The 23,785-nt window shown below is 39.4% G+C and overlaps 3 protein-coding genes across 9 annotated transcripts in view; 1 reads left to right on the forward strand and 2 right to left on the reverse strand.

Moving 5' to 3' along the window:
- Positions 1 to 6,164, forward strand: part of rnf115a (ring finger protein 115a) — an 8,001-nt gene extending 1,837 nt beyond the window's left edge. The window contains exons 2-9 of the mRNA XM_044207293.1: positions 1,419 to 1,477; positions 1,700 to 1,754; positions 2,051 to 2,334; positions 2,512 to 2,580; positions 2,676 to 2,748; positions 2,836 to 2,929; positions 4,052 to 4,167; positions 5,103 to 6,164. Of these exons, the coding sequence (XP_044063228.1) occupies positions 1,419 to 1,477; positions 1,700 to 1,754; positions 2,051 to 2,334; positions 2,512 to 2,580; positions 2,676 to 2,748; positions 2,836 to 2,929; positions 4,052 to 4,167; positions 5,103 to 5,222 (870 nt within the window). The 3' untranslated portion in view covers positions 5,223 to 6,164. The remainder of the gene's footprint in view (positions 1 to 1,418; positions 1,478 to 1,699; positions 1,755 to 2,050; positions 2,335 to 2,511; positions 2,581 to 2,675; positions 2,749 to 2,835; positions 2,930 to 4,051; positions 4,168 to 5,102) is intronic.
- A 185-nt stretch (positions 6,165 to 6,349) lies between these two features.
- On the reverse strand, positions 6,350 to 12,524 carry gba (glucosidase, beta, acid). Of its 6 annotated transcripts, XR_006379138.1 has the most exons (13): positions 12,364 to 12,523; positions 12,091 to 12,167; positions 11,766 to 11,957; positions 11,536 to 11,682; positions 9,998 to 10,131; positions 9,750 to 9,922; positions 9,564 to 9,653; positions 9,325 to 9,472; positions 7,987 to 8,211; positions 7,362 to 7,525; positions 7,144 to 7,260; positions 6,895 to 7,069; positions 6,350 to 6,521 (listed from the first exon to the last, which is right to left on the reverse strand). XR_006379138.1 is itself a non-coding variant. In XM_044207289.1 (12 exons), the coding sequence occupies exons 1-12, from the start codon at positions 12,391 to 12,393 to the stop codon at positions 6,964 to 6,966; spliced, it is 1,638 nt and encodes a 545-aa protein (XP_044063224.1). In that variant the 5' UTR covers positions 12,394 to 12,524; the 3' UTR covers positions 6,350 to 6,963. The 6 variants fall into 6 exon arrangements, 4 of the variants coding, with proteins under 4 accessions (XP_044063224.1, XP_044063225.1, XP_044063222.1 ...); XR_006379137.1 differs by having other exon boundaries at positions 9,750 to 10,131; positions 11,766 to 11,992; positions 12,364 to 12,524; XM_044207289.1 differs by having other exon boundaries at positions 6,350 to 7,069; positions 11,766 to 11,992; positions 12,364 to 12,524.
- A 1,222-nt stretch (positions 12,525 to 13,746) lies between these two features.
- dap3 (death associated protein 3) lies at positions 13,747 to 22,145 on the reverse strand. 2 transcript variants are annotated; one of them, XM_044209252.1, is made up of 13 exons: positions 21,986 to 22,145; positions 21,725 to 21,766; positions 19,018 to 19,131; positions 18,752 to 18,853; positions 18,515 to 18,623; positions 18,313 to 18,405; positions 18,089 to 18,219; positions 17,184 to 17,264; positions 15,767 to 15,931; positions 15,596 to 15,655; positions 15,408 to 15,497; positions 14,070 to 14,187; positions 13,747 to 13,982 (listed from the first exon to the last, which is right to left on the reverse strand). In XM_044209252.1, exons 2-13 carry the CDS (start codon positions 21,761 to 21,763, stop codon positions 13,897 to 13,899), a joined length of 1,188 nt encoding a protein of 395 aa, XP_044065187.1. In that variant the 5' UTR covers positions 21,764 to 21,766; positions 21,986 to 22,145; the 3' UTR covers positions 13,747 to 13,896. The 2 variants fall into 2 exon arrangements, with proteins under 2 accessions (XP_044065187.1, XP_044065188.1); XM_044209253.1 differs by having other exon boundaries at positions 21,975 to 22,143.
- Between the last annotated feature and the right edge of the window lie 1,640 nt (positions 22,146 to 23,785).

Genomic DNA, 23,785 nt, shown 5'->3' on the forward strand with positions numbered 1-23,785 from the left:
AGCTGAATCCTTATTTTTATGGGGTGGTTGAGAGTAATCAACCAGCCCTGTCACTGACTCTAAACTGGCCTGCTTGACTCAGGCACACTCAATCCTGTGGCATGTCTTCACTGAGCCAACTGACTGCAACATCCAAGTTTATTACCCCACACTACTACAGAATATCCCTAGGACCATTTCTCAGTCACGTATCCATTAATACAACTGATATGACAGCCTTTCTATGAGCAAACAACACATAACTCACTTAAACTGTTTTTGCTTACTGCAGGGTTTCTCAACCAATTCTGACCATAACCCTGGTTTTAGATCCCTAAATGTTTGTAAGCTAATAGAGGGCTTTAAAATTGTCATGTGAGTTAGAGCATGGTATGAATTTGTATTCTGTTTTCAAAAGAATTCAATGAGCTCCAACTAGAATATAAATAACTGCTATTTACATTATATTTATACAATATAAAAAGCAGTTGGTTTTTATTTACTTACTTTTTCAATTAACATATGTTTTAAAAAAAGCATATCAGTCTAATCTTTCATAGCCCAGTCTGTATATTAAATGACCCCACCACCTTCAACCCAGTTCCCATGGTTGAGAAACACTGGCTTACACTGAGTGGACAACATATGATTCAGATGTACAAATTGGCAGTAGTGTCTTCATTCTTCTGTGGTGGTTTCTAAAACACTACACACTTTAGGTGTGGTTGGCAGACCAGCTCTACCTCCTGGGCTACATTCATAAAACACTGGTGGTGTTTTGTTGATCAAACCAGTCAGCATAATGTCTTTACAATGTTTTTATGCTTCCCATCAATGGGTGGGCGATAGAATATATAAGAATATTTTCCAGATATAAATATATCACAATATAGCAAATACAGTATATGGATGTTACTCTAAAAGAATCAAACTGATGTTAAACATAATGAACTGTGTTCATTTCTTGTGCATCACATCAGACAAAATGTTTCGCATGTGTAAAACAAAAATGTCAACCATGCATTTTGTTCTTTTAATTGGTATTTCCTTGCACTTGTTAATTTGAATAACAAAATCATAATACAATTAGATCATATCACCAAAATTATTTTACTAAAGTAACGCTGAAACAATTAGTCAATCTAATCAATCTATAGGCGATCCACAGAAAATTACTCTGCAACTACTTTGATAATAAATTATTAATTTCTGTCATTTTTAAAGCAGAAATGCCAAAAAACAATTTTCTTTTAGCTTCTCCTGTGTGAGACTATGCAGCTTTTCTCTGCTTTTTATCATTATCAACTGAATATCTTTGAGTTGTGAACTGTTGGTTGGACAAAAAGAGACATTTGAATACATCACCTTGGGTTCTAGGAAATTATAATGAGCATTTTTCCCAACCTGTGTGACTCTGTCTTTGTCGTGACTCTTTCCAGGATTATATCTGTCCAAGATGTGATTCAGGGTTCATAGAGGAAGTAACAGAAGACTCCAGGTAAGAGATATATATTATTCTAAGTATCTGCCTCAAATCTCCAGACAACATGAGATGTTAAGGCCTTTTAGTGTTTGTCTGGAACAAAAGCAGGTACATGGGCTGTTTAAACCTTTTCTCATGTAGAAGCTTGTAGGCTTACCGTGCAGTTTTGTCTGTTTAGGATTCAGTGGATGTTGCTGATAATGTGTCTTTTGTCCCTTTGTGCGCTGTTTCCCTCAGTCTCCTAGAGGGGGGCGCTAACGGGATAGATGACACAGCCACACAGTTTGCAGAGGTACAAGCTGATCTGAGGGATTTGGGGGAGAATAGGGTGGCAAGGGGGCAAAGAGGATTAATTACAATCATTTTGTGTGTGTTTGATTAACTTTGTCTTCTTCTTTCCCCGCCTTCTTCTCCACTCACCTTTCTCTTGGCCCCTGTCCTTCATTTTGCTATTTCATGTTGGCTTCCTCTCTTTTTCCATTGTTCATGCCTGCTTTCCTATCTTTAATCCCACTTTCTGTCTGAAAATCCCTCTTTCTCCAAACCCTTACCTGTCTCCCCCCCCGTCCAATCCCAACATCCGTGTAGCTATGGCATCTGTTGTTACTGGAGCGGCCATTTACAACAGACAGTGACACACCTGACTCAGAACCTCGGCTCCCTGGAGGGCGCTTGGGGGGTCTCAGTGACCTGGGGGGGTTGGGAGGGGGGCCAATCGGGGGGTCAGTCCCAGCAGGCCTAGGGGGACCTATGGGAGGTCTACTAGGAGCTGGGGATCACTGGGGACCAGGACGTCCCCCTCGCCTGCACAGCCAGAGGAGATACCGGTCCAGAGGCAGCAGTAGGCCAGATCGCTCGCCTGCTGTGGAAGGGTGAGTAACTGACCAGTTGAGCTTCCATGCATTCTGTCTTCATTACCATCCAGCTCTCTTCTCCGCTTTGCATACACCCATTTATAATAATGGCAGTGCTATTTATGCTCCTACAATCCTAACTGTTCTTATTTTTGGTGATGACATTAACTGTTGTATATTTTCTCTCTGTCTCAGGATTGTACAACAGTTTCTTGCCGGCCTCTTTGCCAACTCTGGAATCCCTGGCTCACCTCCCCTCTCATGGTAAGATGACATTACAGTAGCATCACAGTGTTAGTGCTAGCATCACAGTGTTAGGGCTATTTCTTATCAACTTGTGGTATCTCTGTCTCTCTCAGGACGGGGATGCTGCACTCTAACCCAGGGGATTACGCCTGGGGACAGGGAGGGTTAGATGCCGTGATAACACAGGTAAACCAAAATGAATAGAACTTCACTCCAACTTAATGTCCATGTCACCTTTCAATTTCTCTGTAGTTTACAAATGTGTGTGTGTAGTTACTAGGTCAGTTGGAGAACACAGGACCTCCTCCAGCAGAGAAAGAGAAGATCTCTTCTCTCCCAACTGTCAATATCTCTCAGGAACAAGCAGGTCAGTAATTCCTTGTTTTCTCATTTGTCTCACTCGATCTCTCCATGTTTCTCTTGTCGTGTCCCTGAAGCATGGCTGGAGCTGTTAGTCTGATCCTCTGTATGCAATAACTGAATTTAGACACACCTTTGGTTGGACCAGCTGTTTGTGAATCTATTACTAAGTTTGTGTGTAAGGTAGTAGTACCTACTGGCTAGTTTTAAATTGGGTTGTACCATTAAAACCTGTCTTACCTATTAAAGCCGTTAGTGCTGTATGCTGTCCAGTCACAAAGCAATCAACAATGTCAAGACAGAAGTCACTGTAGGTTAACAAGCTGCAGCATTAAAAAATAATACTTTCAAGGGGCCGAGTGAGAAACTCATCTGTCAGTCCTCTGTAAAGTAAGATATTACTTTGTTTTAGTTGTATATGCATACACAGGGACATGTACTCATATAATAGGACATATAGGTATAGAGTATATATCTCCTCCCTAAAAATGTGCCAATAACGCATCTGTCAATATGTAAATAAATGCTTATTTGTTTAGAAGTCTGTGCAGCACTTAGAAACAGCATGAAAAGGCACGTGTGTTTATATGCTGTTGCTGCCTGCTAAGAGAAGCTGAAACTTTGTCCGTTTGGGCCGAAATGCCCACTAACCTTGAGTATCAACAATTTGTTCCATAAATTACTTTTAAGATGACCTCTTTTTGCTCGCTGGTCTTTCACCTCCCCGGTTTTTCTTCCAAGTCCTCTTGTGGATCTGTTCTTCTTGACTTCCTCTTCTGTGTATGCTGTCCTATTTTACCACTCAGCTGTAACTGTGTGGTAAGTTATGCAGGCCAGCTTTTGCAGGGCTGTTGATAGCTGACTTATTTGGATAAATGATGATCCATGTGCCCATGTGCACCCCTTTGTTTTTTCTCCCATTGTTTTTAGTAATTAGTAAAAACCATGCATGGTACCGTTAAATTGTTTTACTACCCTGCTTAGGAACTTTATGATGCAAACATAGTTTTGGTACTAAGGATCTGATGCATGTCCCCTCAATAAACGTAGCAAGTCATTACTAAGTGACAGAAATCCCAAGAAACCACAGGATGAATGGTAAAAATCACATCTATCTTCTCTCCTGTAGACTGCTGTATGGAATGTCCGGTGTGCAAAGAAGACTTCGCAGTGGGAGAGCCTGTCAGACAGCTACCCTGTAACCACTTCTTTCATTCAGACTGTATAGTACCATGGCTGGAAATGGTGAGTCACAACAAAGAAGGTAGAACTTTGTAGAATAAACTCATGAAAGTGATCCTTAATGACATGTAATACTTTAGGAGATATTCACAACTCTTATGAGGGTGTTAAGACCAAAAGGAAATTTAAATACATGCTTTGGCTGGCTGGTAATCCACATAGAAACATCATGGCAAATTTAAAGGATAAGGCTGGCGTTATTCTACATTTATGTTATTGTCAACAAATCCCATGAAAAGACCAAAACCAACAATAATTAATCTAATGTCCCCTGTCTGTGACACTGAAGACATAAATCTGTAATAACACCTCATAAATATATAATTTCATTTAAAAAATCTTAATAATCCCTAAAACAGCTGGGCACTGTATTTTTTTAGCAAACATTACTCAAGAGGAGGATTTGTTGGGGACTATCAGTTCTGGGTTCATTTGGTGAGCTAGTGAGTATTTACAGCACCAGGACCATGTATGTGGGGTTGACTCAGTGCAGCGGTGTGGCTCACTGATGTGTTCTTGGAGGTTACTGGCACACAGGAGTAAGCTCTTCCGGGCTTTGGCTGCACAGGAAATACTTTTTAGTTAGTTAGTTGGATCAATCCATGGTTGGTTTGGGTCTTTTCATGAGATTTGGCAACAACAAGAAAATATATAGAATATCGCCAGCATATCTAATAGAGTAAAGCTGTACTTGTGTTCAGATTAAGATAAATCAGCAGTAGCCTACATTGTTTAATGCTAAATGCAAGATTAGTTTACCCATGCTGAAGTTACCCTACTCTACCAGTCATTTAACATCAGCAGTGGTGAATTTTGCTGAGGTATATTTGACTGACCAACAGCCTGAACAAAATGTAAAATGCGACTAAAATAAGGAGTCCATTTGTTAAAACTGCCCAAAGCTAATGTTATCTATACTCTGTTCTGTGGCCACACAGCATGACACATGTCCAGTGTGTAGGAAGAGTTTGAACGGAGAAGATAGCAGCAGCCAACCCCCATCAGAGTCCCCCTCCCTCTCCATGGACCCCCGCACACAGGAGAGATGGTCCTTCTGAGACACCCACCTGTCTCATCCCTCAGTTCTCCTCGCCTACATCCAACAACACACTGAGAAGACAAAACGCTTCTCACTTTCCTCTTTTCATCTCTGTTGCAGTCATAATCATCTCAGTCTGATATTTTTTGTATTTTTATTTTCTATTTTAATGCCTTTCTCCTCAACCATGTATACAGATACCCGTACAGACGTCTTAACAGTCACTTGAGGTCTGCTAGATCTCTTTCTTTTTTTTTTTTTTTTTTTTTTACCTAATAACAAACCAGCCTAGATTGACGATGATCAAGCCCATGTCTTCTCCACTTCCATCCCTCAAGCAAACTCCTTTTCCATCTTTCTTGAAATGCACTGTTGCAATACACTATCGTGGAGAAATGCCAGACTTTATATCATACACCACACCATGCCCTTATCACTCCTCAGAAAATTAGCTAAATCCTGCAACTGAGCCCTGTACGACATATGGGAATACTGTAGGGGTTACTCTCATTCTTGGTATTTACAGGGTCTGGACCTGACAACATGAAGACCTATAGCCCTGCAATAAATGTTGTGTTTATGAAGGGTATACTGTTTAATTTTTGTTGACATTGTGGCAGGAAGATGTTGATTGAACTCGGGGTCATTGCTGTGTAGCTGCCACAAACGGAATCGAATGAAAGCATGCCTTTCGGGACACTTCTGCATCTGAAAAAAATTAAATGTCGTACCAGTAAGGGAATGAAATTGAAAATCTCCGGACCGTGGCCCATTATCTAATGCTTCAGATTCAAACATACTCCTCCTGGTGTATATATTGTAAACAGATGGCATCCCTCTGTCATTTCATTCCTGTTTGACTCTTGTTTCACATTTTTATCACTTTTTTTTTTTTTTTGATGTAAATAATTTTAGTCCAACAACTTCTGGTTTGCAAAGGAAAAAAAAAACAGAATGGAGACACAAATGTGAAATACCTGGTTATCAAACTGTATATTATATATATGAAAAAAATGTCTATGATGTATTAATAAATTGACAAAAAAAAATGTCAGTTTGTCATGGTTCTCAACACAATTAACACAGTTGTCATTTTATACCCTCTCTGTACTCAGTGATACTTAAAACATTAGACTTGACATGGGATATTTTAAAACAATGAGCTTTATTTAGAATTAAAAGATTAAATAGCAACAGAAGGCATTTACAAATTCTGTACATTATGATTTCTTCAGAGATGTGACATGGTGAAGAGGACACTTCAAGCATCTTATTAGCTGGACATCAAGGCACCAGTTACGCTTCAGCAAAGGCCATTCTGGTGAATTGATACATTCATTACTTTCAGGTACCATTCCTGATAAGAATCGGTGCAAAAAAAGCATTTTAGGATTTTGAATGAAAATCAAACAAGGTTATTCTTGTTTGCTGAGGTTCATTTAAGTGACCACTGAAATCATTAAAGATTTGCAGAAAAGCACAGCAGATTAAAAAAGAAAATCTTGCACCAGTTCAATTTTATTTATATAGTGCCAATTTGTAACACAAGTTCTCATTGCGCTTTTCCTATAGAGCAGGTTTAGACAGTACTCTTTTTAATTAGGAAATGTGCGTGAGAGGCTTGATACTGGCAAAGTACTCAAAGTAATAACTGCTTTGTTAATGAGAAGGTTCCAACATGAAAGGTTTACCTTTAGTGGCATTTTGCAATTTGTGACGTAGTTCAGGTGAAACAAATGTATTTGAACTTGTATTAATGGTCAGTGTGTGTTCCAAGCAAGTGTGAGCAATGAATGAGCCGGAGCAGTGGAGGGGACGTAGCCCACAGCGGGATCCCAGACTTCAAACGGGATCACTGATGATGACCTACATAACACAAACGCACAGTTGAGTACAATTAATTTCCTGTCATTTGTACATATAAAACACATTTCACGTACCTGTTGAGTATGATGAGCACTACTGAGCCATCTGGTCTGATGAAGGCAGAGTATTCCAGGTCTGTTTCCCGACTGGCAGACACACCCACTCTCTGAGACCCCTCCCACAGGAACTTACTGTGTAAAAAGGTGATTTGTGTGGATCTCATTAGACTCCTTGTAACAATGGAAAAGGTGGAAAAATGCCATTCAGTGTCATGTGAGACCCAGTTTGCTACCTGAAGTGGGCCATGCTATAGAAGGTTGGCTGCTTATAGAAGACATCACGATGTGCATCCACTATAACAGGGCTGTCCACAAAGTTTTTAACCCAGTTTGGCCCACCGTTCTGGTCCAACGCCAGGTTCCAGTCAGTCCAACCCACCACATAATGATTTAAGTCCTGCCATGGAGAAAACACCCACAGTTTAGTCTCTCGTCTGTGCTTTGTAACTTTGTAGTAAGCAGTGTTGTTTTGTTTAAATGAATCCATTGGACTGGTGCCTGGTGTTTTGTTTAAATGTCACAAGGACAGCACATCCACATAAACAAATCCCTCCGATTCTCAAGATGTCTGGAGTCTGAATGTGCCCATGCAAAATGGATAGATTGGAGGGAGTCCAATTTCCTTTGAGAGAGAGAGAGAGAGTGTGAAGAAAGAAGAAACAAAACACCAGTTCCAGCTTGCTTGATGGCCTGCAGGCAGTTTGTAAAGAGTGTGTGCAGCAGAGTGCAACATGTAAACCTGCACTGCAGCATTGAGGGAGGTGATTCACCTTTCAGGAACAGCTCGAATCTCCCATCTGTTACAGTGGATCTGACTGAACAAGGATAACCCTTATGCATAACCTAAGATGATCTTACCTCAATAATGTCATGTGCGTAATGTTCAGCCCTGTCCCAGCTACCCAGCTTCACCCCTCTGTCTAGTGGGCTCCAGCCAGAGCAGGCCTCTGTGCCAAACAGGTAATACTCTGGGTAAAGATGATGGGTGACTCCCAGGCTTATCTCCGCTGGGACAAGGCTGTCCATGTACCAGTGAACTGCCACACCATGAATGTACCTTCCTGCGTGAACATCATTTAGGACCTGGAGGGACAAGGGGAAATAAAAGACTTGAGTCAAATCTGAGTTTCCACATAAAATGCATGCATGCAAAAAGAATGGCACGAATGTCCTTTTTTCAGGGTATCTGCAGTATCACAAAGCATTGAATTTAGTTTCCTCAAAAAAAGGCCTTATAAAAAGGTATTAAAAAGTCTTAAATCTCATCTACAATAGTCTTAAATGTTTTCCCTTGCCTGCTGTAGACAGTAATGTTAGTTAAAGAAAAATTTGTATTTGATTGCAGGCTGTCAGGAGACATTATACACCTATAAAGTAAAAGTGGGATTGGTGTGACAGTGGATTGTGCTGCAGGAGGCTGTTCAATCCTTTCTATAGACAAACACTGAAACTACTACTAGCTGCAGTTGCTTATCATCGCTTCATGGGCAACTGTCACTTTTAGTAAAACCATAAATGAACATAAATTAATTTCTCATTTTTAATTGGTTAATCCATTTTATGCTGCTCATCCGGATCCAGGTCGCCATAATATTATAGATTATATCATTAGGAATTATTGTTATATACTGATGGGAAGTGCTGAAAAAAATGTAATAGATTCTATGTGGTATTAAAAAGGTTTTAAAAAGTCTTAAATCTAACTTGGTGAACCCTGCAGAAATCTGTTTTTTTAGACATAGCCTTGTTTAATCTTGTCCTTGACTCTTGTGGCATGGTTTAGGAGCCTTTTTATGAAAAACAAAAACCTATCTCAGTTAATAGACAAGACAAATGCCTTTCTTCAGGTTGATTCCTATCTGATACACTGGCAGTTTTAGCCTCTTTCCTCCAGAGAACAATTTGGAGCCCAAAGATGTGAGTCTGGAAGATTAAAGTAAAAAGTGCTTTATTCCTGCTACTGCTTCACTACAGAGTGAATGGTAGCTAACTACACGTATTCTAGCTTTCCCCCAGCATATAAACACTTTCTTTCTTACCTTATATCTTCTTTATTGTGCTGATATTAACCTGTATTGTAATGTTTATATGATTTATGTTGAAATTCCTGATTTCTTGTCTGCATCACCAGTGTAGACTCAGGTATAACAAAGTTTACCATGATTTTCCCCACTACCTCTCCATCCTTAGACTCACCACTTTAGCCCAGTAAGGCAGCAGCAGGCGGTTGTCATCCAGTATGAGGACGTGTGTGCGTGGGTGTGATGAAGCGTGCAGGGCAGGGCCCAGGTCCAGAGCCACCCAGTCCCTCTGCTCCTCAGGTGTGAAGCCCAGAGCCTGGAAACTGCAGTGAGACAAAGATACTTCTCAGTCTGTTGTAAAATTTAGGAGCCATGATGATGGTTAATTCTATGTAATATAATGTGAGGAGAGACCTGTAGTTTGTCATCTGTCCTGCAGAGGGCTCATTCCCTGTGGTGAATGCCCAGAAAGTCAAGTTATGTTTAGCATACTCCTCAAGGAACCTGAGAGGAAAGAAAAAGCGGGCACCAGAATAAGTTTCCCTTGTATCAAGCATAACCAACATGTGACATCACATTACGTTAAGCACCGCATGTCACCTGATATAGTACTGAGCCCAGGTTTTATGCTCCTTGCCCCCAGGCTGGCCCTTCAGGGAGCCCTTTCCTATGAGTGCACCATTAGTTTTCATCCAGGCGGGGGCGCTCCAGGCACTGGCCAGCAGAGACAGGGGTCGAGGAGACAAGGCCTGAGCACGCTGCAGGAGAGGGATCTGAGAAGGAGAAGAGATTAGAGGGATGGAGTGAAGGACATGTGTATGTATGAGAGTTAGAGAAGAGAGAGAGACCTTCATGTTGATGTCCTCAGGGGCCAGTGTGAAATTGTCCAGGTTGTAGTCTCCAGGTGTGTCAGCATATGTGTACAAACGGGTGGAGAAGTCACAGCTGGCCATGGGCACACGCACCACGCTGTAGCCGATACCTGCCAGAGACACAGCATCAATAACAACTAAGGCCGGGTGATAATTCAATATTATCATTTAGCGACTTATAGAGGAAAGATGTTTTGATGATATATGTTGGAAACGTCCACACTCAAACCCAAGTGTTAACACCTTTCATGACATTATTCATTTTGAGCAATTTTGAGTATTGGTAGCAGGGTCACATGGTGCTAAAACTGAGTCCTTTCTAGCCTGCAGTCTTTTTTACTTAAAGTTACAGAATTGTTATAAAGCTTTATGAAGCTTCTAATGTTATTATGTTGTTGTTTGATGTATTACATCCTCCGGATCTGGGTTTTGGTCTGTGGGTGTGGGGCTCACCACAGGGGGTATATAATTTTCGTTTCTGTACACATATGTTTCCTTTTTGCTATGTGCACATAATAATTAATAAAAACAGTTGATCACAAAACTAAATGCACTTTTAATGCTATCATGTTATATATTTTAAAAAAAAAGATCAAATGAATTATTCTGGTCAAATTTAGCATTTATAAGCAGTTTACAAACAATGAATAAACGTTTATAACATGCTATAAGGCAGTTGTAAGTAGATTTAACTGTTTATTAATTTATAATTTACAACTATAACTCCTCCTGTGAGCATCCATAAGTGGAGGCTGGTGTATAAAACAGATAATGAATGAAAATATAGTAAAACAGAGTTGTAATAACATGAACTACGTCTTCATAGGAGAAGTGATGATTGTTGCCAAATACTGTACATTAATAAACACTTAAAATGTCCATATATCTGCTTACAACTACAATATATTACATGTTTATATGGTACTTATGCTAAATAGGGGGGGTTACCCAGAATAAGATACTGAAGTTTTTATTTTATACATTTAGAATTTGGTCTCATGTAACAATGGAATATAGTTAATAACTTTAAACATCAGTTTGAATATTTTCTAAGTGATTCTGCATACATTAGCCATACATATCTACATATATATTTAGAAAGTATTCTTATTAATAATAATATTAATATAATGATTTATAACCATATTGCCCAGCCCTAATAACAGCTGGTATGAGTGATGCGCGACGATGTGGTTGTTGTTGCTGCTGCTGCTGATGATTCTGTTGATGTGGGAAACAAACTAACCTGCACATATGGACACCTCTCACAAATGTGTGAAATGTATTTTTCCATTATGTTGGAGCAGGACAACTGTTGTTATGTGAAAAACACTAGTTGCTATGTGTTTTTACATGAAAAATAGACAAACAAGAATAATAAATGTGAATCTCATTCCTGGATATTTGTGGAATTGATGGTCACATTATGCTTTTCTGATCTATTACCCTTACTATTTCACAGAAAGTGGGCATTTTATTTTGATAGTGGCTACAGGTGGCCACTTGTAGCGTACCTTCAGGGGAAAAGTACTGTCGAAGCACCTGGCCCTGTGCACCAGCAGAAAGAGACAGGATGTTAATGGCTGCTGCGTCTGTCATAGCTCCACCGAATCCCCTGATCTTCTGGTACTTCTGGTAGGGAGCAATAGTCAACCTGAGGCCTGAAAGAGACACGTGAATAAAGGAGACGCTCTGCATCTGCTCCAACACCACAGACACCCCAGTAAAAGCCCACATCACTCACCTGCCCCGCTGCTCTTCACCTGGACCTGACCCTGGCCTGCCTCCAGTCTGCTGCCTGCCATGCTGGTCAGGTAGGAGGAGTACTGGCCCAGCGGAGGCAAGGTGACTGACCCAACACTATCACAGTAGGTTGAATTACACTCACACACCACAGAGTTGTGGCCAAAGTTTCTGGCAACACATTCATTTCTTCCTGGAAGGAGAAGAACATGTTTCCCCCCCCCCCCTCTGTGAAGTCATATGATTAACTTTACATGCAAGCAACAGAAGAGGAAACAAGCATTGGGACAAATGTAACCAAAACCAGCTGTTTTGTGGTGTGTTACCTGTAGAGAGGGTCAATTCTGCTTTGAGGAAAACAAGGGCCAAAAGTACAGATGATGGCAAAGACAACGCCATTTTTCTACAAACAAAGAATATCCAGATTAGGCTACAGAGCTACACGTTCAAATTGTATTTATTATTTTAAATCAGCGCCAGGCAGCACTTCAAACGGTCAATTACAAGTTAACAGCGACCCAACTGCTCCTGTCATTTAGCTGACACACACACATTTTATTGTCAAGTCATTCAGAGCACTTTGGCGAGGATGATCTCACCTTAAATGATCCTGAGAGAAACTCTGACATGTCCTGCAGGTTACTTAAAATATGTACACTCGACTGTCACCTTAGCCTTGTCCAATCTGCCATACCAGTTTCGGCGATCAAACAGGAGTTTTGGCCACGGCAGTCATGTGACTTTTTTGAACGGTCACGTGAACAACTATGCAATAATCTGAACCGCAGCCAGGTGGTGCTGTACCAGAAACAAGGATGCAGAATAAAAGAATAAATGTGTTTGACTACTCTGATCTCATACTTATACTATACTTACTGGTGCTGTACATACATATCCTACTGCACTGATTCCAGCTGCTTACTTACCTGATTACTGTTTTTATATATATATATATATATATATATATATATATATATATATATATATATATTAATTTTACTACCTGTTTATGAGCTTTTTATCCATCACAATTTCTATATATATTTTTGTATATGTATTACCGGAAGATGTATGTTTTGTAAAATATCAGTGTCTTGTAATCCCATATGGGATGGGCCAGATGTCTGGCATGACACAGAAAAAAAAGACCCAAAACCTAAACTATATATATATATTTATGTGCATACCTGTCTACAACCTGTTCTCATTACATATGTACATTACTGCACTACCTGTTTACATTACAGTTTATACATTTTGCTATTACTGTACACGTCTATCACAGCATATTATATTTTATTTCATATTTTATTCCTATACTTTAGCTGCTGCACTATTTATGTCTTGGATTCGAATTAGATTTTACTACTGACTTTTTTTTCATACGTATTTGTGTGAGCATTGTTGGAGGGAATCTGAGATCTAAGAATTTCGTGGCCATCGACTGCTTCACTGTAATTGTTGTGCATGTGACAATAAAGAACTTAAACTCATTCAAGGTGAGTTTTATTATGTTTTTAGACGATTACAAAGCCTTTAACACAATTGAACAGCGTTAAGAAATACGGCTTTGGAATATATTTTAGTAATGTTATCGGATGTATTTATACAAATTGTAATAGCTTTGTCAAACTAAAACATGGCACTTCTCAAATATGGGTTTAAGACAAGGTTGTCACATTTCTGCACCCATTTTTCTCCTAGTTTCCCATCTCAACTGCACATAAAGAAATTGTCATAATTAAGTGGCCAATAATACTATTCCATTCATAAAGAATGTTTTTCAGATTCCCATAATGATTAATGTGACTGAATCTTTTTCCAAGGCTTACATCTGAATACTATCAAGTGTGCACTACTTGCAATTAAAGACTGCATGTTGAATTTAAGAAAAAGACAAAAAGTTCTTTACAGTGGATTTTAACTGATGTACAATAATATTTTTTACTTGTTTCATAAAACAAAAATAGTACTTTTTAAAATTGTATTCAACATTTTATTTTCAAAGTAACACACATGCAACATAATTTACAGAGGGACACATATTATAGACATGGACATTTGTACGTTTATGTAGTTTTTGTGTGTGATATTTATGTGTGTATGTGTGTGATTTAAGTCTTTATGTAACTTCATAGGAAGGCACAAATTCTGTCCAACATTGATGGATTTCTGTTGCTCAAAAAGATGAGTTCTTTCTTTCCTTCTTCTGTTTTACCTGATGAGGGAAAAAAATAATTCAAAGTTACTAAAACAACATTACTTAAATTTTAGAAAACAAAGCATCCACAGTATCATCACTTACTCTGTGGATGCTGCAGCCAGTGGCGGTCCATATAGTAGAGGTAACAGCTCTCAAACTCCTTCTCGCTGTAGTTGGGCACTGACACCGGGACGAACGGGTCCATGCAGTCAAACCCACTCTGATGAGCGAAACACAGACAGGAAGTCAACATACTGGACATCAAATATGTATTTATTTATTTTTTAACACAGATTGGTCATCCCTTTAAATAGCATGTTCAGACAAGAAAATACCACAAACACGATTAACAACATTTAGATGCAATAAATGATACTAATACATTAATCAAAAAATACAGACATGCATATCATCATATATAATGCACCACAGAACCTGTTACAATATTCAATCAAATACAGATATTAATATTTTTATAATTTAAATGCAGAGAGGGGAGAAAGCATGTATAATAATGCATATTTTTATCATGTATTTTATATGATGTATATATAAATATAATAATAATATAATAATACTATATAATATATATATGCATATTTTTTAAATATGAATCAACCTATTAAAAAAAGATAAGTTGAAGTCAAGTCCACATGGTCAGTGGTCAAGAAGAGAAGTCTAAATGATTAATATTATGCAATTATAATATCAGCATTTTTTTTATTTGGTGAGAATGTTATATGACCCTACTTTGAGTTTTACAGCTCTATTGTTGCCCAGCATAAATGGAGGAGGTGGATGACAATGATGGATTTATTGGTCCATTAGAAAATTGATCTTATGACATGCAGACATCAGATAAATACGACCACTATAAATAATATCACAACCCAGTTCAACAACACAACCACATGGTATGACACTGCAAACAGGTACAGCTTTAGGCATAAAACAAAAAGGTATAAAGGATGGGGACAGTACTGACACATTTGAGGATTCAATGATGATTACGTTTCTGTTTAGATCTGTTTAGTTTCTGTCAAAGCTTTGCTTGTTTGTTAAACAACCCAGTTAGTACAATGGGGCCGCTTATGTGCAAAGAACAAAGGATAGGGACAACTGTCACAAGTAATCTGTACACTGGCAATTATTCCGGATATACTGGCTGTTTTGTTGCTCACAGACAACAAAATGTTGAGATGCTCACCACACAGCAACAACAAAGCATAACCATTATGTCTTTTGTGTATCACTTTACTTAATTCTGAAAAACATCTTCTGCCCGTGAGTCCTGAGGATTAGAGTGATGCAGTCTCGAGCTCAGGTTTGCAATTTCCTGACTAATGACCAAAGTTAGAAAAGAAAAGGAAAGGCTAATCTGCTGTCAGAGCTCGAGGGCAAGTGCTACAGATTATAAAGAACAACAAAATGATCTCTGACCTCTCCTAGCAGCTCTTGAGGCAAGTAGGCAGATTTTGAAGTGTAGAGAGACCCCGTCTGAGACAGAGTGGTGATGATGGCGCCTCCAGTCTGAGACAAAGGGTGAATGTTAATGGGGGGGGGAAAAAAATCTGAAATATAATATTCTCATGCAACTGTGGTTATCGCCTTTAGTGTGTTCTTCTCACCCAGTCGTTCTTCATCAGCTTCCTCAGGTTATAAACCAAAGAGAGCTCCTCTGGATCCACCTGACGGACAGCAAGAAAGAGAGACACATAAGACTTCCTATCTGTGGAAACTGAAAGAGAAGCATGAAGACAAGTATGAGGCATGACAGGATTGTGAATGTGTTTCCTCACAGCACTCTTATCCTCCTTCTTGATGGTGGATCTTCCCCACAGGGCGTTGACACCATCCACAGCCACGGCCATGCGGAAGTCTGACTCTGGCTGCCCGCTTTGCAGCCTCAGCTCCTTCATCACCGCCCCCACCACATCACTGCTGCTCTTCACACGAGATATACCCTACAGCAAAGAAAATACCATCTTACAAAGGGAAATCAAAAGCTGTTAATGGGAATTCCACCAATTTCACACATCAAAGTCTGTTTACTGGTCTTGGAAAGTTCTTCTGCATATGTGAAAGAAGTTGTATAAAACCCTGTTGTGGCATCCAGAGGGAGCAGAGTGAAGTCTGATAAATTGCCTCAATTGACAGCACTTGAATCAGCGTTGGTTGGAGCTGAAGACTACAAGTTTGAAAATGAAAAAAATCTGGAAGTGTGGAGTTACAAAGTGAGCTCATCAGACCTCTGTAGCCCGCTCCTCGTCTCTGACTGATGCTAATTCAAGGTTACATTAGCTGCTACTAGCATAACACACCTGATCTCTGACCGAACTGTTTGGCAGTGGAGTTGCACTGTGGGTAATGTAGTTGCCATGTTTTGACAAAGAAGAAGAATGTGTGGAATAAAAAAAGATTTTGATCATTTTTTTAAACTGTCCATCGTGAGTCTGACAATGTTACAGGAGTGCAACGCTAAATCGGTGGAGTACTCTTTTAAATAGTAACAAAACATAACTTTGTAGGAAAATCTGAACAACTGCGTTATGGTCAAGTGTCGGAGCAAACAGTAATTTCATGCACCATTTCTTTAGTTCTTTAAGCCTGTAAGCATCCAACAGTTTAACACAGATGCCTCAGCCGGAGGTTTGAAACTGATTTGATTTCTTGAGTCTAATTATGCGCTGTCAGAAGGCTGGCTATTAATATCAGATCTAATTACAGCCTACAACAAGCTCACAGTAACCAAAAGCTAGATTGTATGATGAGTCAGACAAAATAGGGCAGCACTAATGTGTCAAAGTTTTCCTTATTATAGAGAAAATTATTTGGTGAACAATAGCAGAGCAACATGGTTGAAGAACCAGGTAAAACATTCACAGGCTGAACATAAATCTACTGCGCTTTTCTGCCTTTGTCAGTGTGTGTGGTACAAAAATATTGTGCTGATCCATCACCATGCTCAGTTCATTGGCTATTGCTCACCACTAAGCACAGGCAAGGTGAAAGATGAAACTTTAATGACCCCTGTGGGGAAATTGGTAGGGCAGAAGGAAATAATAGGTAACAGATAGAAAATACAACAAACTGATGAAAGTGTCTTGGAGGGCGAGATAAACCACTTCTCCAATGAACACAAATAAATACTCAGAAAAATCAAGATGTGAGGGCGGGATAGCCAAACTCGAACTCATTTGCACTGAGAGGACTCACCTGATCCACGAGCTCTCCTAGTGGACTTCCCTCCTCAGTGAACTCTCTCTTTGTCCACACATAACGCTGCTTTGTCTTTATCTGGGAGAGAAAGAGCACAGTTTTAAAGACAGTTGCATTGACAATGTTTATATGGGCCGGGTCCTTATCCTAATTCACGGCCCAAGTTTCCAATGTTTTTTCACATAAAGCTAAAAATCTTTCAGTTTGTTCCAAATTATATTCATTAATATTTCAACCATAAATTTTAAGATATATATTACATTTTCATTAAGTGCATATGTGTCAATATGTTACAGACTGAGTTGCTTTATGGGGATTATCTCAAACTAAATATAATTCTTTGTTTGCAACAGTTTTTATTTACTTTATTTATCAAAAAGCTGTATTAATGTTAAAACTCCACTGGAAATTTGCCATGTGAGTCCTGAGTAGAGTTAACTTCCTAGATGGTCTATAAAGGTTACATTGTCATTCGAAAGATGTTGCATTTAGAACTTTTCCATTCATATTCCTTTTTACATGCTAAAGAGCAGAGCCTGGCTGAGCACCTCAACCCTCATCATGCTGTTATATTGCTACCATGCCAAGCAAAGACACCGTACATCAAATGATTCATTTTACGGCGGTACATGTGGATAAATTCAGGTGGTGTCATCAAGCTGTTTAATGGCTTTATGTATATCAGCATGTGACCTAAACCGCTGTGAAGAAATAGTCAAGGCTCATTTAAGGTCTATAAATGCCAAATGCTTGTTAATAATGTGACAAATTTTATAATACTTCACCAGCCTTAATTTGACTATGTATACTCATATGTAGTCATCAAGTTGTCATGTTGTAAAATTCATCAGATCATCTGATGACTGATGTTCATAAAAGGCACACTGCGTAAAAATCATTACCTTTGAAAGGAAGTGCTCATTGGTGATTCTGAAGTTGCGTAACCACTCGGTGGCTTGTAATGGCTGATCAAAGCGAGAGGTGTTATAGGATGAGGGCAGCAGCTCCTTACAGTTCTTCACCCAGAGGTGAGCTGTATTACAAAAAAAACACAGAGAAGATGTAGGATCACTGTTGACACTTTCTGTGGTTCTGCAGTGGTACTGTGTGATTGTGTTTGTCTCACCATCAGGGATATGCAGCACCAGCCATCCCTGTGTATAGCAGAAATGGACCGTGTGACAGAGAGACATTGTCTTCCCACTGCCCTTCAACCCATCTGAACGACTTGATAAGGTTAACAACGGTTTATTCAGAAGCTTCAAGAAGAGTATGTTTATCTGTGTGTGTGTGTGTGTGTGTGTGTGTGTGTGTGTTTTAAAGGATACAGAATAAATATCGCACAGCAGGTTTGCTGTTGTCTGTTTTCTTCAGGCAAGAGATGACCTCTAGAGCTGGCTGCCTCACCATCACACAAGCTTCATTAAAGGTCTTCACCTAAAACCATACATGATAATTTGTCTTCATTTTTCTATTTCAAAAAATAAACCAAGTCACAAAATATTATCTATGAGCCAGTAAGTTTAAAATAGTGTGCATGCAATCATAGACATAAGCACACATACCTGTTGTTGATAGCGCCAAGGGAGGCCGTGAGGGAACAGAGTGCGGATGTGTGCAGAGGGCAGTGTGTAATACTGTCCGATAAGTTTCTCTGACTGACATGCCTGGAAGGAGACAAACAGTGACATCACCAGCTAAAATCATACAAATGTACGGACAACTGCTGCTACAAACACAGATCTACTGCAACTAAGCAGCTGTGCTGTGTTTCCCCCCGACCTGTTAGCATGATGACGACATTTGCACTGGTAAAGTCACATTTGCTTACTGGATCATTCTCCGGTGTTCTGAAAACGGAGAAAGGCTCAGGTTCTGACGCTACAGCCACAGCCTCCTGCTGCTGCCCACATCCACTAGTATGAAGGGACCTTACATGTGTTACCTGCAAAGGTTTAATAGAATGAATACTTTTATTCAAGTGTCACATACCATGAGTTTACAAGACAGTATTTACAAGACTTACAGAGGCAAAAGAAAAAGAGAAATAAAAAGACAAATAATAATTTTGAGGAAAGCTTAACTTGAAGATTATGATGAATAGTATAGAAACACATTTCAACCTCAAATCACAGAGGTGACCCTTTCTGTCCTCCTCTGGGACTAAATAGAAGCCTCCAGTTTCTACAACCAAAGGAAGGTTTCTGAATCTTAAGTGAGCACATAGATACTCTGGTCAGAGTGACATACAGTGTTGCTCTGGATTGTACATGTGCTTAATGACACATAACCACCTACTTCATGTATATAAAGTTTACCTATTACATGAATCATTCAGAATATGTTCCTGCACTCTGCACCCTTGCGCTATATGTTGGGGGGGGGGGTTGTTTACAATTTACAGAAGCAGTTTGACTTGTATATAGACACTGTATGTTGTTGTTCATTGTTGCTTTTATATACAGTACAGACCAAAAGTTTGGACACACCTTCTCATTCAAAGAGTTTTCTTTATTTTCATGACTATGAAAATTGTAGATTCACACTGAAGGCATCAAAACTATGAATTAACACATGTGGAATTATATACATAACAAAAAAGTGTGAACTGAACTGAAAATATGTCATATTCTAGGTTCTTCAAAGTAGCCACCTTTTGCTTTGATTACTGCTTTGCACACTCTTGGCATTCTCTTGATGAGCTTCAAGAGGTAGTCACCTGAAATGGTTTTCACTTTACAGGTGTGCCCTGTCAGGTTTAATAAGTGTGATTTCTTGCCTTATAAATGGGGTTGGGACCATCAGTTGTGTTGTGCAGAGGTCAGGTGGATACACAGCTGATAGTCCTACTGAATAGACTTTTAGAATTTGTATTATGGCAAGAAAAAAGCAGCTAAGTAAAGAAAAACGAGTGGCCATCATTACTTTAAGAAATGAAGGTCAGTCAGTCTGAAAAATTGGGAAAACTTTGAAAGTGTAGTCGCAAAACCCATCAAGCGCTACAAAGAAACTGGCTCACATGCGGACCGCCCCAGGAAAGGAAGACCAAGAGTCACCTCTGCTGTGGAGGATAAGTTAATCCGAGTCACCAGCCTCAGAAATCGCAGGTTAACAGCAGCTCAGATTAGAGACCAGGTCAATGCCACACAGAGTTCTAGCAGCAGACACATCTCTAGAACAACTGTTAAGAGGAGATTGTGTGAATCAGGCCTTCATGGTAGAATATCTGCTAGGAAACCACTGCTAAGGACAGGCAACAAGCAGAAGAGACTTGTTTGGGCTAAAGAACACAAGGAATGGACATTAGACCAGTGGAAATCTGTGCTTTGGTCTGATGAGTCCAAATTTGAGATCTTTGGTTCCAACCACCGTGTCTTTGTGCGACGCAGAAAAGGTGAATGGATGGACTCTACATGCCTGGTTCCCACCGTGAAGCATGGAGGAGGAGGTGTGATGGTGTGGGGGTGCTTTGCTGGTGACACTGTTGGGGATTTATTCAAAATTGAAGGCATACTGAACCAGCATGGCTACCGCAGCATCTTGCAGCGGCATGCTATTCCATCTGGTTTGCGTTTAGTTGGACCATCATTTATTTTTCAACAGGACAATGACCCCAAACACACCTCCAGGCTGTGTAAGGGCCAAGAAGGAGAGTGATGGGGTGCTGCGCCAGATGACCTGGCCTCCACAGTCAACGGACTTGAACCCAATCGAGATGGTTTGGGGTGAGTTGGTCCGCAGAGTGAAGGCAAAAGGGCCAACAAGTGCTAAGCATCTCTGGGAACTCCTTCAAGACTGTTGGAAGACCATTTCAGGTGACTACCTCTTGAAGCTCATCAAGAGAATGCCAAGAGTGTGCAAAGCAGTAATCAAAGCAAAAGGTGGCTACTTTGAAGAACCTAGAATATGACATATTTTCAGTTCAGTTCACACTTTTTTGTTATGTATATAATTCCACATGTGTTAATTCATAGTTTTGATGCCTTCAGTGTGAATCTACAATTTTCATAGTCATGAAAATAAAGAAAACTCTTTGAATGAGAAGGTGTGCCCAAACTTTTGGTCTGTACTGTGTGTGTATATATATATATATATATATATATATATATATATATATATATATATATATATATATATATATATACACACACACACACCTATTTGTATGTACATAATAGTATATATACAGTATACATACTATGAAAATAACTATGTAAGCTACCTTACCCATGGATAGTTAGTAGTAGTAATAGGTTTATTGGTGGGCATGTAAATTAACCTACTGCCAAGTCACGGCTTGGTATCACCACATACTGTAAATTTTGGGACCATGTAATGCAACCCCCAAAAAACAACACAGAGCTGTGTTTTGCACCCGTTTCACACCACAAACATACATGAGAATATCTCTTGCCTCCTCGCTTTCTAAACAGAGCAACTGACCCAAGTCAAAAATATCTAAAAGGGATTATTCTTAATATTCTGTCCTGGTTATGTATCTACAGCTTCTCAAATAGTACTGTTAACAGTGATCTTACCGTGTGCCGTAGTCTGAAAGACAATCTGTGGAGCGCCATGATCTGAAACATGTAGGACGAAATTAATTAAAGTTATATTTCAGGGATGGCAAGTGCCAATGAAGCAAATAATGTGTAAATACACGCCAGTGTCCTGTAACCTTGCGTAAACACTTAGCTAACAGCTAGCTGTGGTAACGTACCCAGGAGGCACGTAATTTACAGGCAACATTAGCAATGCGGAGCTATTTAAGCACAGAAAGCTGTTTACCTGCGACTCACTTCATTAAATATTCAGTAGCGAGGATTTCGTTTAAGTTCGTCAACTGACAAATGTCCCCGGAATAATTTAATGAGAGGGTAAACTGCACACGTCCAGGCGAAGTCAATGTGCCAGATCTGTCATGGACACCGCCATCATGCAGAAGAGAGCAGGAAGTGACGTAACAGCAACACATTTCTTTGTAGCCAATGAGGTGGCACGAGCCAGGCGACAACAACTGAGGAAAATGGAGTTTATCAGACTTTGACACATTGCAGCTGTAACACACTGTGGAGGTCTTACATACATAATGAACTGATTGGAGAAGAAAGCACTAAATATGACTATTGTGACAGGATTCCTGGAAGATTTTGCTCACTTTCTTTTAAACCAATAGCTAGGCAATTACAGTACTTTGAAATTTATAATCTCAGTTAACCAATAGATCTGTAGTGGCTTTAGGGAGTATAAGAAAACAAAAAATACAAGCCCCTTTTACAAAGTAGGTATCCATGCTGAAAAACAAACCTGCATAATTGTATATCGGCCTCTTTACATAATATTCAGAGCTGCTTTACAACACCTCTATATGTTTAATATTTTAATATGGCAATAGCCTCATTTTGTTCCTCATTGTCATGGCTCATATTGTTACATATGTCATATTCCAAACTACTTACTACTCACTCAGCTGTACTTGCTTTCACTCCTTATCCTTATCCTTATATTGCTTATCCTTATCCTTTTCTATTTTCTTGAGCCTCAATTTGCTCTTTATAATGTTCCTATTTGAAAATAAATGTCTTTGTATTTTTCTCTATTTTATTACTTGCATTATGCACACGTTATGGAAATGTTAACTAAGCATTTCACTTTTTTTTTTTACTTTTCAAACTACCAAATTGTCAAATTTTCCTGTACCTGAAACAGGAACTATATAGCCTACAGGAAATAGCTTTTAAATAATGTACTATATGTGAAATCTATAGCCAAGGTTGGATTAACACGCAAGCAAAGAGGGCAAAGGCCCCAGAGCCTCAGACCCCCAGGGCCCCCCAAAAGGCCCATGTTCACTGTATGTCAATTGTAATTTGATTAATTTCAAATTGGTTTAGGAAAATGCACCACTAAAGTATATCAATTAAGGTGTTCCCACATTATTACCTAATGTGACCTTAGTTATTTTAGTACATATTGTGCTTGACAAAGAAAGGCTCTGCACACTTGGGTCCAACACGGGTGTTTAATGAAAAAAACAAGCTTTGTATCACAAACACAAACTTGTATCACAGCAAAAAGCTTGACTTTTTGATTAAATATCTACATTGTACTTCAGTGTGCAGAGCCTTTCTTTCTTAAGATTAGTTTTTTGGGATTTTGTCCTGAAAGTGGTGATCCTGTCTGCAGTTAATACTGTGCTCCCATGGTGCATATTCCTAAATAAAGTTGTGTTTAACCAAAATACCTCAAACTAATTTAAACGCAGAAAACCTGGGTCCAGTACCAGTACGCCTATGCTGGATCAGGAGCACTGGGTTGGTTTCTGGGTCTCTGTGTATACTTGATAGGAACTCATAGTTGACAGGATGTATATGCACAGGGTGAGCCATAAGGGCCCCAAAACATTTTTTTCTCTAGGGCCCCCTAAAGAAGTAACCTGGCCATGTGTCTAGGCAAGGCTGGATTACCAGCCAGGCAAAGTGGGCAACAGCCCCAGGGCCCTCGATACACAGGGCCCTGGCCCCAGGCTCAATGTGTCATTTGGTTTGTAGTAATTTAACTTAAATCCCAAGGGCCTTATGACAAGTCCTGCATCATTA

This window comes from Siniperca chuatsi, linkage group LG9 (genome assembly GCF_020085105.1).
Source record: "Siniperca chuatsi isolate FFG_IHB_CAS linkage group LG9, ASM2008510v1, whole genome shotgun sequence".
NCBI classification, from domain to species: Eukaryota; Metazoa; Chordata; class Actinopteri; order Centrarchiformes; family Sinipercidae; genus Siniperca; species Siniperca chuatsi.